A 14,976-nucleotide genomic window follows, 5' to 3' on the forward strand; every position below is an offset into this window, starting at 1 on the left:
AATGGCCTACTCCTGCTCCTATTTTCTATGTTTCTATGAAATGATCCTGCGTCTTCCGGATTATGCCCAGAAATTCCTGCCTTTGTTGTTCCACCGTCATTCCTGCTAGGCTCCCTTTCCAGTCTACTTTGGCCAGCTCCCCTCTCATGCCTTCATAGTCCCCTTTGTTCAACTGCATCACTGCCACTTCCGAATGAACGTTCTCCTTCTCAAATTGCAGATTAAAACTAATCATATTATGATCACTACCTCCAAGCGGTTACTTTACTTCGAGTTCTCTTATCATATCTGGTTCATTGGACAACACTAAATCCAGAACTGCCTTTTCTCTGGTCGGCTCCATTACAAGCTGCTCTAAGAATCCATCTCGGAGGGATTCTATAAACTCTCTTTCTTGGGGTCCTGAACCAACCTGATTTTCCCAGTTTACCTGCATATTGAAATCCCCCAACACCACAGTGGCATTACCTTTGTACATGCCAGTTTTAACTCCTGCTGCAACTTACACCCTACATCCGGGCTACTATTTGGGAGTCTGTAAATAACACCAATTAGTGTCTTCTTGCCTTTACAATTCCTCAACTCAATCCACAGTGACTCTACCTCGTCAGTCCCTATGTCTTCCCTCGCAAGGGACTGAATTCCATCCCTCACCAGCAGAGCTACCTCACCTCCACTTTCTATTGTTTGTTTTTTGTATTAAATTTTACATTATAAATGACTGTATTTAGATTTGTTTTGGGAATTTTGGTATGGCACCTCCCAACTCCACAACCTGCCGATAACTCCAGCCAACCATACTTTTGTGGAATATATTTGACTTTCTTTTCCTTTTGGAAAACTCTCAATACAAAGACAGTAATAAAAAACCTGAAGATAGACACAAAAAGCTGGAGTAACTCAGCGGGCAGGCAACATCTCTGGAGAGAAGGAATGGGTGACGTTTCGGGTCGAGACCCTTCTTCAGAGTTACTCCAGCTTTTTGTGTCTATCTTCAGGTTTTTTATTACTGTCTTTGTATTGAGAGTTTTCCAAAAGGAAAAGAAAGTCAAATATATTCCACAAAAGTATGGTTGGCTGGAGTTATCGGCAGGTTGTGGAGTTGGGAGGTGCCATACCAAAATTCCCAAAACAAATCTAAATACAGTCATTTATAATGTAAAATTTACCCCAGCTTTTTGTGTCTATCTTTGGTTTAAACCAGCATCTGCAGTTCCTTCTTACACAATTTAAAAAAGTCTATTTTTATGTGTCGGAAGGAACTTAAGAAGAGTCTCGACCCAAAACGTCACCTATTTCTTTTGTTCAGAGATGCTGCCTAACCCGTTGAGTTACTCCAGCGTTTTGAGTCTATTTTCATTTCTTTCAGCTGAAGTTGCAATGAGAATGAGCCAGAGATATTAGCACTTGATTTTAAACCTCACAGAGATCATTTTCAGCATAGCATTTAAGATAAATATTCTATCACTTACCCAGAACAACTCTTCAAACATTTTAATTACAGGAATATTGAAGCGCCTCTCTCGAATTTGATCATCTCTGGTAGAATTTACCTGCCAGTATATAATTAGACATCAGTTTGAAATACAAAACATAATCAATATGAGACAGGATGTTGTTGCATTTTTAAGAGAAACTTACAAATTAAGTCCTAAGATAGACAAAGAGCTGGAGTCACTCATTGGGTCAGGCAGCAACTCCGGAGAAAAACGCTTGTTGAAGTTTCACGTCGGAACACTTTTTCAAACTCAAATCTGAAGAAGTGTTCTGACCTGAAAAGTTACCTATCCTTTTTCTCCGGAGATGCTGCCTGACCTGCTGAGTTACTCCTGCACTTTGTGTCTATCTTTGATTTAAAACAGCATCTGCAGTTCTTTGTTTCTACAAGTTAAGACCTGATGGTTACTAAATGATCCACCATTGATCTTGGTAAAATGTCAGAGTCCATTGTCATTGACTTTTATGGACCCAAATCATTCACGATGTTTAGTCGAGTTAGTCCCATTTCCGTGGATTTGGCCCATCTCTCTTTACTATCCATAAACCTGGTTAAAAGTCATTTCAATATTTGTAATTGACTTCACAGAACAATACAGCACAAGAACAAGGTCTTAGGCTAACAATGTCTGCATCGAACGTGATGCCAACTCTTGTCTGCCTGCTCACAATCCATATCCTTTCATTCCCTGCCAATTCAAATGCATATCCAAAAGTCTCTTAAATGCCACTATCGCATCTGCCTCAACCACCACCTCACGTGCATTCCAGACACTCACTACCCTCTGTGTAAAAAAACCTCTTCTGCTCATCTTTAAACCTTGGTCTTCTCACCTTAAGCCCTCTAGTATTTGATATTTCCATCCTGGGAAAAGCTTCTGACAGTCTACCTAAACTATGCTTCCCATAATTTTATATCAGGTCTCCCCGCAAACTTCAGCATTCAGGAGAAAACTACTCAAATCTGTCCAACCTCTCCCTGTGGCTAACAGTAAAATTAATCAGGAGAAGAGTGAAAGAAGAGTGCTAGGGTGGGGGAGGGCAGGGCCGGCCTAAAGCCGATTGGACCGATTTCTCCCAATTCTCCACGCCTAAGTGGGGCCCCGCGTTAATTTTCCGTATTTCGTACGGAAATACAAATTCGCTTTGTTAAATAAAGATTTTTGTTTAAACATTCGCCATACGGATTTATTTACAAAACAAACATGGATAACAACCGCTGCACGGCCATCAGACACAAACGATTTGTTAACTACTACTGTAGCACTTGGTAACAGCCATGAGGGGATTATAGCGCCTATCCACCGCCCCCCCCCCGCCCCCCCCGCCCAACCTCAGCCTCACGGACCTTAGCGTATCCCTGGTTCCTAAAACCCATTTCCATCACTGATTGCAATATATATGTAACACCACATTGCAGCTTCTACAGATATTTTGATTATATTGAGTGGATGTTTCTAGATTAATTTATGGGAATTAAACATTAAATTCCTTCCATCTGGCATATAAATTCATGACAGTGAGATTTAAAAATCATGTTATATTGTGAATTCTTGTGTGAATAGGATTAGTTTGTTATTTGGATACTTAGGCTATTTTTTTTAATTGTCCTTTTCTTAAGAAATGGAATCTACAGGACATTGTTAATGGGAAAGTAGTGGGCAGAAAGGCATGTCATGCGTGGTTTGAAGAGCGAAAACTTGTAGTTTACAATGCCAAAATTGAAAACTTGAGGAAAAACAAGGTGTACAGAGTTGTTTATTGGTTACAATCTGAGGAGTATGATGATGCTACTGATTATGATATGCCAATGTACCAGCTAGCAACTGATCTTCTCCATAAAGACATGGTTTATTGCTAGAAATTGTAATTTATTTACCTATCTGTTATGGATTTACAGCATATAATACAATAATATTAAAGTTCTGATCTTGAGAATATCACATTTCTGATTTTTTAAGGCAGTCTGGGTGTTTAGTACTATTTCCGTCACAACGGTCAATTTTGTAATTAGCTACAATTAGGTAATTAACTAATTAAATGCTTTAATTTCAGGTCATCCAAGTAAGATGTTTTATATTTGTTTCAGAATGCTTAAATCTATAACAACTGAAAATTTCATTCATTTCTCTTAATTTTTAAGAAAGATAGGCTTTTGACTGTCCTCGATCACAGGTTTTGTGTTGTCAATGAAAAAGCGATAGGGAACAAGATGCTAATCTCCGAGTATGAAAATGGCCATAACTTTTTTAATACAGAAGATATGAAAGTGAATTAGGTGTCAAATTAAACTTCTTTTTATGCTTTATCTGGTGGGATAAATTGCAGACTTGATTTTTAAATTCGCAAAAGTTTGTTACATTGCTAGAAAATGTACCTGCATCTTGGAGGCCGAAGGTTAGGTTGTTAGCCAAGAAAGATATACTTTGTTATCCCTCAGTACAGCAACATCAAGAATGATGTTGCTGTACTGAGGTATAGCCAAGGGGGGGGGAGGGGGAAAACAGTTCCTTTCACAGCGTGTGGGTAGTCTGTCCAGGGGTAAAGTTGCGGGGAGGGCAGGAGCGTTGAGAAAGGAGGCGGTCGGGGATCATGCCAGCATCCATCTCAAGAGCGGGTCAGCGGGCGATGGATAACAGCACAGCGGGCGGTGGAGCTTCCTCCATATGTCAGTGCAAGTAACCTCAATTGATCCCTTGTTCGCGCTGACACAGGAGTAAGCTCCATCGCCCGCTGTGATGTTATCCATCACCTGCTGACCCACTCCGCTCTAAGATCTTAGCTCTTGAGTTGGTCCCCCCCACTGTTCAGACGGAGAGCACTGCCAGAGGTGAGCGGGCCGGCAGAAGGCGCTGAGATGGCAGTCGATTCCGCTGTCCGGTGATGGCGACCGCTCGTAGCCACGCGAGCAACTTCACTCCCCGGCCACAATGCGGTGGCTCCGCGCCCGGAGCGCCGTGGCAGCGGTGAGTCGGTGGGTTACTGGCATGAACCCCGACCCCCTCCTTCTCAATGCTCCTGTCCTCCCCGCAACTTTACCCCTGGCTAGACTCCCCACACGCTATGAAAGGAACTCTCCTCCCACTTGGTCCCTTGAACTAGTATAATCATTCAATAAGATGGCAACTGATTCATGTTGTCCCGGTGTGCTCCCGTTTTTCCTACCATCTTTCCCCCTGCCATCACCCTCCACCCCCCACCTATTCAGTAATTCAGAAAGGAGATTTGGAAGCCTTGGACAAATTGAATTGTTACTTTATTTATTTTTATTTTTACGGAGAGAAGAACAATTAGCGCATGCGCGGTTTGAGATTTTTTTAAAGCCGACTGACTGTCAGATTACTCACGACACGCGACTCATTTATAATTATTTATTTATATTTCTATGAATATTGTTCCCAATTGGGCCCCGCACCTCCTAAGACCGGCCCTGGGGGAGGGACAGTGAGGGAAAGCAAAGGTTATTTGAAGGTAGAGAAATCAATATTCCAACCACTATGTGCTGTTCCTCCAATTTGCATCCGGCTTCACTCTGACAGTGGAGGAGGCCCAGGGCAGAAAGGTCAATATGGGAATGGGAGGGGGTGTTAACGTGTTTAGCAATGTTGGAGGATTATGGGCCACATTTTCTCCACAGATCATAATCGTTTGACATTTTCGCCACGTTCAACGGGATCCCACCACTAGCCACATCTTCCCATCTCCACCCCATTCTGCTTTCCGCTGAGATCGTTCCCTCCACTACTCCCTGGATAACTGTTGTAACAAAGGAAAATTCGAAGTAAATTTGCCCATAACCAGATCTCAACTTCAATTAAATAATGGATGGGAAATGTTTAATCATATTTGATGATGAATACATATTGATTAAGATAGTTGTGGATGCAGCCTAGTCACGCAAACCAAAGTTGCTTCCACTGACACTATCTACACCTCATGCAGACTCAGCAAGACCACCAGCATAATAAAGGATGAGCCTGGCTCATCTGGAAAACAATAACAGTTACGTGCGGATGCTGTTCATCGACTTCAGCTCCGCCTTCAACACAGTCATCCCCCAACACCTGGTGAATAAACTCGGCGAAATAGGCATCAGCACCCCACTATGCAACTGGTTACTGGACTTCCTCACCGACAGACCACAGACAGTAAAAGTTGGCAAAAACTCATCAGAGACCACCATCATGAACACCGGGGTCCCACAGGGATGTGTGCTGAGCCCTCTGTTGTTCACGCTGATGACACATGACTGTTGTGCCAAACATAATTCGAACCACATCATCAAGTTCGCAGATGACACAACAGTGGTGGGTCTCATCAGCCACGATAACGACTCAGCCTACAGAGAGGAGGTACAACAATTCATCACCTGGTGTGACATCAATAACCTTCAACTCAATGTCAATAAAACAAAATAAATAACTGTGGACTTCAGGAAGAAACAGACAGCACACACCCCACTCACCATCAATGGCAGTGCAGTGGAGTCTGTGAAAAGCACCAAGTTCCTGGGAGTGCACATCACAGATGATCAAACATGGTCCACCAACACCATCTCCCTAGTCAAGAAAGCTCAGCAACGCCTCCACTTCCCTCGACGGATGAGGAGAGCCGACCTCCCCCCTTCTGCCCTCACCACTTTTTACAGGGGTGCCATCGAGAGCATTCTTACCAGCAGTCTCTCAGTCTGGTATGGCAGTTGCTCTGCTGCTGACCAGAAGGCCCTACAGAGAGTGGTGAGGACAGCGGAGAAGATCACCAGATCACCCCAACCAGCAATCCAGGACTTATACCCATCTCGCTGTCGCAAGAGAGCAACCAATATCATCAAAGACACCACCCGCCCAGCACACAAACTGTTCACCCTCCTACCATCCGGAAAGCGCTACCGCAGCATGCGGAGCAAAACCACCAGATTCAAAAACAGCTTTTTCCCTCAGGCCATCAGACTACTCAACACACTCAAGAAAATTCCATGAACATTACACAAACAAAGACCAACTGACTGTCAAAATAACTTTAACTCAATGTCTGCAGTATGTTATATGCACTTTTCTATATTGCACCTTTTATTATTGCAACTTAATAACATACCTCAAAATTTTACTACACTCTGGCACACTGAATATTTTATATAATGTATATGTCCATTGTCTATCTTTATTGGTATATAGTCTGCCTGTGTTATAAATATTACTTGCACATTTGGAGTATGGGGAAACGCAATTTCAATCCTCTGTGTAACTACTTGTTGCATTATTTGAATTGACAATAAAGTTTACTTTGAACTTTACCCTTGTCACTTCCTCTTCTCCCTTCTCCCATCAGGCAAAAGGTAAAGAAGTTTGAAAATTCACAACTCCAAATTCAGGGACAGTTTCTTCCCAGCTGTCTTGCTAACTAAAGAGTGACCCTGATCTCCCATCTACCTGATAAGAGACTTTCAAACAGTCTTTAATCAAACTTTATTTTGCACTAAATGTTATACCCTTTATCCCATTACTGTACACTGTAGACGGCTTGATTGTAAACATATGGTCCTTTTGCTGACTGGATAGCATGCAACAAAAAGGCTTTTCACTGTACCTCAGTACACATTACATTAATAAACTAAACTATATATTGTACAAGAAGAAGAAATTCGCACCAACCTTATAAAGTGTTTGTAAAATTTGTAATGATTTCTTAAGTTCAGAGATATTCTTTGAGATGTCAGTCATAGCGAGGTGAAGAAGTTGCTTGGATTCGTCATGATAAATCCTCACAAGACGCTTGAAGAAGTAGAGAGGTATTGCCTTCCACCAACATTCTGATCAAGAAAGGGTGAAATAGTCAAGTAAAATAAAGCACAATTGTTTGCAATTAAATCAAATAACAAAGAAACAGTAAAAGATAAAATCAAACTGAATATTGAATTTCAAAACAGCATAGTTACGTTTTCAACAAAAAAAAATGCAAGAAGAATTTGACAGATCAGACAGATGTTTCAGGTCAGGATCCGTCTTCTGACTGATATGCTTAAACAGTTTCACTCATTTCGAAATGATACCAGAGTTCTTCTGGTTGGCTTCTTTATCTTTAGCAGAGATCTAAAAGGTCTAAGGAACCTTTTTGATACTAGAAATAAAAATGCAAAATGAGGGGAACATCTCTGGTGAAAGTGAATAGGTGACGTTTCTTCAATCTGAAGAAGGGTTCCGATCTTATACTAGCAATGTTACAAAATTTTGAGATTTTAAAAATCAAGTCTGCAATTTATCCCATCAGATAAAGCATAAAAGGAAGTTTAATTTGACACATAATTCACTTTCATATCTTCAGTATTAAAAAAATTATGGCTATTTTCATACTCGGAAATTAGCATCTTGTTCCCTATTGCTTTTCCATTGACTTAACACAAAACCTGTGATCAAGAACAGTCAAAAGCCCATAACTTTCTTAAAAATTAAGAGACCAGAATGAAATTTTCAGTTATTATAGATTGAAGCATTCTGAAACAAATATGAAACAATCTTAATTGGATGACCTGAAATTAAAGCATACAATTAGTTAGTTACCCAATTGTAGATAATTACATAATTCAATTACTAGATCTAAACATCTATCCATTTCTTAAGAAAAGATCAACATTTTTAAATAGCCTAAGTGTCCAAATAACATACACACAAGAATTCACAATATAACATGATTTTTAAATCTCAGTCATGGATTTATAGGCCAAATGGAAGGAATCTTATGTTTAATTCCTGTAAATTAATGGCCATTTAAATCATCTTGCGAGTGGGTTTTTCTGGAACGCGATCAATTGGAACGTCGCGGTTGTGGTGAATTTAAACCCCATATCGGCATGAAAAATACCGCCGGTTCGTATGGGTCCTAAATCACCTTTTCGCAACGTAAAATGGGAATTAAAGGCATCTTAAGGAGCACGTTTATACATAAAATAAACGGCTTTCCTTTACCTGTCCCGTACGTGAAATCCGTCCACGTTGTCGGCGTTGACGGCTTTAGAAACTGATTTTTTAATTACTCCAGCGCTGAACTTGTCGGGCGATTAAAAAAAAAATTTCACAGAACGGCCGTCGGAACAATTCTTCAGCAAAAGCTTGCACTCCGAGAAAATATAATCCAGGACAGGTAGGAGAAAACCGCATTTTAATCCCGCCCCCCCCCCCATCAAAGGCGCCAAAATCGCGCACACGGCCAGTGGCAGAACTGCAGCGCCGCTGAAGGTAAGTTTTGTAACATACCTACTTATACGTCACCTCTGACCAGTGAATCCCACCTCCTCCATCAGATCGTCACAGAGCCACCACGACGAGTGTGCCTCAAGTCACGGCACCCCTTTGTCACGTAAGCCCAAGAGTTGCCCTGCACAACACCGGCTGACGCTTCTAAGGCCACCTGGGTCAAGACGAGATGGAGCGACCAGTGGAAGTCAGCAGACCATCTAGGCTACACCATTACATCAATGACCCCATGGACATCCCTGGCCAGGACCTGCCCCGAAAGCAGTGGACAACCCTCAACCGCTTGAGGACAGGCATCGGACGCTATGGAGTAGCGGTGAAGTGGGGCCTCGTGGACAGCGTCTCCTGCGAGTGTGTGGACCCAACACAGACAGTGGAGCACATAGTCACCAGTTGCCCCAAACACCGGCCACCGAATGGTGAATGAGGTCTGATTGACCTGGACGATGACATGCTGGACTGGCTCGCCTCAACGGAGCTGCAGGTCTAAAAGACATACTACAGAAGAAGACGTCACCTCTTTCTTTTCTCCAGTGATGCTGCCTGACCTATTGAGTTACTCTAGCACTTTGCATCTATCTTTCCCTAGCAGCTCCTTCCTACACAACAGCGTTAATGTTTCAGGTTGGAGTCCTTTTGTCAGAAGTGGGAAAGGGTGTCAAAAAAGGTGTTTTCATGTTGCAAAGATGGTAGTGACGATGGACAGGGCTGAAGGCACACACAGGGTGCTGCGGCCTTCAGGGCAGCCGATCAACAATATTTATGGGCACTTTTGTAACCTTGTCAGCGACATGTGGCAACTCTTTTGTATACTGTGAATGCAAAAAACTAATGAATTTCACTGTACCTTCACGGTACATGTGACAATAAAGTATTATGTGCAATACGTTGAACAATCCAGGCATACACTAGCCCTATCCCCGAACTTTATCTCCGTTATATTGATGACTGCATCGGTGCTACCTCCTGCACCCATGCAGAATTCATGGTCTTCATTAACGTCACCACCAATTTCCATCCTGCACTCAAATTCACTTGGACCATCTCCCTCCTCTTTCTTGATCTCACCATCTCCATCACAGGAGATAGACTATTGACTGACATCGATTACAAACCCACTTTAAGTAACCCCTGCATTATGTCTCTCCATCCTTCTCCCACCCAAGTTGCACCAGCTTCTCATTCTCACCTCGCAAATATCTAACAATGGCCTGTTTCTTTTATCATTGTTTCTTTTTTGCATATCTTTCATTCATTGTTCTATATCTCTCTCTACATCACCATCTATTGTTTTCCTTTCCCCTGACTAGTTTGAAGAAGGGCCTTTACCCGAAACATCACCCATTCCCTCTACAGAGATGCTGCCTATCCCGCTGAATTACTCCAGCATTTTGTGTCTATCTTCAGTTTAACCAGCATCTGCAGTTCCTTCCTACAAATAATATATATATATATATATATATATATATATATATATATATATATATATATAGTATACTAAGTGGCATCCATTGGGTCCGTCACACGTAACACAATTGTGTTGGGCTTGGTCCCCCAACACAATATTCCACCACTCACACATAGTCCCCAACTGCACAGGCACAGCTCATTTCCTCTCATCCCTAGCACTCTCTCCCTCCCTACACCCCTCCTATCCCTCTAGCCCCCACTATCCCTCCTCACCTCCCCAATGCACTACTCTCCCTCTATTCCCCACTCCCTACCTCCCCCACTCCTCTAACTCTATTCCCCCACTCTCCCTCCTCACCTCCCCCTCTTCTTTTCCCTCTCCTCTTACCCTCCCCAATCCCTCCCTCATCTTTCCCCTATCCTCAGTCACTCCCTCCCTCCATAACTCCTCTACCCTCCCTAATTCCCTCCTCCCCCACTATCCCCTCTCCTCCCCCACTCTCCCTCCCCAAGATCTCGAGGTTGCCACTCATCTCCCTTCTTGCGTGCCGCGGAGGAGCATCAGCCGTCAGCGCCCTCAGAGCCAGGCCTCGGAGCGGCCTGGAAACACCAGCAGCTACGACCGCGCCGGTGTGTGGGGGTGGGAGGGGAGCTCGGAGAACAGACGGGGGAAGAGCCAAGGGGGAGAGGGGGGTATCACGGGAGAGGGGGGCGGGAGCTAGCGAGGGAGACCAAAGGGGAAGGGGATGGAGCTGCGGACCGTTGCGATGGCGGTATGTTTGAGACTCACAGCAGGCGCTGGATGATCTCCTTCGCCAGGAACTGATTCACCGCTTTCCGTTTGGCGACATCGCCGTTCCGGTTGGAGACCTCCGCTGACCTCCCTCAGCTCCGGTAAAGACGCGATGGCGCAGGAAGGGGCGGATCGTCCCGGGGAGTGACATGAGAAGCGACCAATCCGCACGGCGCTGACTGGCAGGAGAGGAGGTCGATCTGCGCAAGCACGGTTTTTTATGATTTTTAAACCTCACAAACTTTTACATTATTCCATCGATCAGAATGAAACGGTGCTCTCGCAGCACAGGAGAACGGTGTTTTTGCGCAAATAGAAAACACGCGCAAACCAGAAGAGCACAAGATCAGAGCTTTAGTTATGTATAGATTTGTCTATGATAATCTGAAGACAGGTTAATGGGAACAAGTTAGAGGGTGATCACACTTCTTTGTGTTATGTGATGTCAATAGCAGGGATATAAGATTTGCCTGTTGAATGAATGGTTTCATTATCCTATTTTACCGAGCCTCACCCGATCACAGATATTCCCCTTATCCTATCCATCTTTTCCACAGCCTTCACTGCAACTCAAAAACACCTTTTCAGCTCTGATGAAGATTCTTCAACTTGAAATAATAACTCTATTTCTCTTTTCATACATCTTACCATACTTGGTGAATGTTAACAGCATTTTCAGTTCATATGTATGAGTCCAAGAAGTCCTCTGATCTGGTCCATTTTGACTACGCAAGATATTTGGACTTGGCAAGAATTTATTTCATCAAAAGGGCAAAATATTTTATAATCAATGATATACTTATACTTACATATAATTATATGAGGAATGTAATCACTGTTGTAACAAACGAAAAGTTGAAGTAAATTTGCCCATAACCAAATTCCTTAACTCCCAATGAGGTCTTGGATGGAATATGTTTTAATGATATTGGATGAAGAATACATTTAGATATCTGGAGAAAAATCCCATGTCAGTCTTTGAAAATAGCCTATAAGATCTGAGAGGTTAATGGACCTTAGATTAACAACTCATCCTAAAGATGCCATCTCACCTGCTGCATTGCCCAAGTGCTGCATAAACAAACCTGACTAAATTATCTGTTCAATTCTTTGGATTGAAGATTGAAGACATTTTAACCTGATCGTTTTATAATGGTGTCCCCAGCCACAAACCTCTCCTCTTCAGAAGTTTTGTCAGAAACTGATCAATGTGCAATAATTCTTTGTTTTTTGATTTAATTGCAAACAACGGAGATTTTGGTAACGTTTAAATGTTCAGAAATAAATCCCTTACCTAGAACTTTGAAGTAACTTCCTTCGAGGGACAGAATGGCTGTGGTTAGCGATTCTGTCAGCTTGGAGCTTTTTGGCCCATCAAGTACAGCGATGAGCTCAGGCAGAACAAGGTAAACTCGCAGAGCTTCCAAACTTGCAGGAGAGCGAGGGAGTGAAGGGATCAGCTTTGTCAGGATTGCATTTGTCACCTGTAAAACAGTCAGCATCAGGAGCGGAACATCTTTTCATAATATTCAACCCATTTAATTCAATGTACAAGTCTAGTTTACTTTTGTTTAGAGATACAGTGTGGAAACAGGACCCTTTGGCCCATCAAGTCGATAACGAGCACAATCACCCGTTTACATCAGTTCTAGGTTATCCCACTTTCTCATCCACTCCCTGCACACTGAGGGCAATTTACAGAGACCAATTAACCTACAAATACGCCGTCGTTGGGATGTGGGAGGAAACCGGATCACCCAGAAGAAACCCATACGGTCACAGGGAGAACGTGCAAACTCCACACGTGAGGTCAGCATTGAACCTGGCTCTCTAACGCTGTGAGGCTGTGGCTCTACAAGCTGCACTAAAGTGCCACCCTATGCCCATTTGGGACATTGTTAGGCTGAGTGGAGATGGCTAGATTAATTTTACCAATTAAACTTGGTGAGAATAAGTTTTGAAAACTAATTTTATACAAGCATTATTTATCATTATTCTCCACACACTGCATTTATCTGATTACATTATTCCAGCATGAATTGGAGAATGTATTGTAGTTTTTGTTTTCTACACAATTTAAACAAACTGCTGACTAAATTGAACTTTTGTAATAGTTGATAGTTTGTAATGTCACTTAGGCTTCACCCCCACCATACATCAATGCCCAACAAAGTATTGTCAATACTTTATCTATTTCCTTCATTAATGACCTTGCAGTAAAAATAATTCCTATATTTCAGATTATGTCCTTGTATAATCAGTGATTGCAGAGTTGATGTTAGTGCATTGAAAGAGGTAGCATTATAGACGGCAGAAATACAAAGCAATACTGAGATCTCCTCATTCTTTTCTAAGTAATTGCAGTATGAAAGCAAGTGAGTTTAGATTGTCATATAATTCTTCTAAAGCAACATGAACTTTTGGGAAAGATTGATGAAACGTCCTCTGTGACTTATTTGCTTTCGAATAAAATACCTTCAGAAGCTCTTGGGTAGTCAATAAGAAGCTCTTGTTCTGCATATTTTTAAATTTAAGCATTTTTGTAAATTAAGTTTATTCATTTTGAGATATTCACTGTCTTTTACTTAAAGGGCTAGAAGTGTAATATAATTGATCAGAATGTATCGAGTGGGCATGTTATAGAATGAGGAATCTATTGACCTTTGGCTGTAACTCAATATTCAGTTCTGTCCTATTCATCAATAGCAAACAGTAACATTCCTCTGCACTCACCAAAGGTTGAAAATTGAGAGAAACTATTATTTCCAAAAATATTTCATAACAATACCCCAGTACATGTGTCTCCCTACTTGCAGAGGTCAATGATTAATTTTGAAGGTATTAATGGGAGCACTATCATGAAATTGAATTTTTTCAAATGGGCGATGAACTGATGGGTAATAAAGAAAGTAAGCTCAATGCTAGCATTTATTACAAGTGGGCTTGTATACAAAAAACAGGGATGTAATGCTGACGCTCTGTAAGGCGCTGGTAAGGACGCATTTGGAATATTGTGAGCAATTTTGGGCACCGTATCTGAGGAAGGGTGTGCCGCTCTGGAGAGGATCCAGAGGAGGTTTACAAGAATGATCGCAGGAACGAGTAGGTTAACCTATGATGAGCGTTTGTTGGCACTGGGCCTGTACTCGCTGCCGTTTAGAAGATTGAGGGGGGACCTCATTGAAACATACAGAATAGTGAAAGGCTTGGATAGATTGGATGTGGAGAGGATGTTTCCACTAGTGGGAGAGTCTAGCACTAGAGGACATAGCCTCAGAATTAAAGAACATTCTTTTAGGAGGGAGATGAGGAGGAATTTCTTTAATCAAAGGGTGGTGAATCTGTGCAATTTTTTGCCACAGAAGGCTGTGGAAGCCATGTCAGTGAATATTTTTAAGGCAGAGATAGATAGGTTCTTGATTAGTACAGGTATCAGAGGTTATGGTGAGAAGGCAGGAGAATAGGGTTAGGATGGAGAGATAGATCAGCCATGATTGAATGGCGGAGTAGAATGGGCAGAATAGACTAATTCTAATATCATCACTTATGACCTTATGACAAAACATGTAAACAGCCATGAATGATAAAGCTAATCTTCAACATCTATAACAATATATGGTGTTTCATTGTGTGAGGTATTGTCGGCATTATGGAATGTTTGGTCGACAAGACACTTGAACAGGTAAAATGGATAGGAAATTTAGAGGGATATGATAGAGAACATGGAAAAGTGTTCTATGTCAAACGCAGGTAAATAGGAGCTAACATGGATGAACGCGTTGGCCCGAAGGGCCCGTTTCCATGCTGTATGACTATATAACATTACCTGGGATAGCAGTGAAGTGTCTTTTGCCAAATTCTCAAAGTTCAGGTACACCAAGGACATATCCAGACCAGACAGCATTTGGCTTGTTTTGAAATGGTTATCCTTGCTGTTTTCAATATATCAAGAAAAATGGTTAGTGCATTAAAGATTACTAAATGTACTGTCATTTTTAAAAGACATTCATTTCTACACAGGGGTCT

At 42.1% G+C, this 14,976-nt stretch overlaps 1 protein-coding gene across 1 annotated transcript in view; it reads right to left on the reverse strand.

Moving 5' to 3' along the window:
• LOC116978336 (probable E3 ubiquitin-protein ligase HERC3) overlaps positions 1–14,976 on the reverse strand; it is a 68,188-nt gene that overhangs the window by 31,123 nt on the left and 22,089 nt on the right. Inside the window, exons 11-14 of the mRNA XM_033029475.1 lie at positions 14,777–14,882; positions 12,245–12,434; positions 7,149–7,306; positions 1,473–1,553 (exon numbers count right to left, since the gene is read on the reverse strand). Coding sequence (XP_032885366.1) covers positions 1,473–1,553; positions 7,149–7,306; positions 12,245–12,434; positions 14,777–14,882 — 535 coding nt within the window. The remainder of the gene's footprint in view (positions 1–1,472; positions 1,554–7,148; positions 7,307–12,244; positions 12,435–14,776; positions 14,883–14,976) is intronic.

This window comes from Amblyraja radiata, chromosome 1, assembly GCF_010909765.2.
Source record: "Amblyraja radiata isolate CabotCenter1 chromosome 1, sAmbRad1.1.pri, whole genome shotgun sequence".
In the NCBI taxonomy this organism is placed as follows: domain Eukaryota; kingdom Metazoa; phylum Chordata; class Chondrichthyes; order Rajiformes; family Rajidae; genus Amblyraja; species Amblyraja radiata.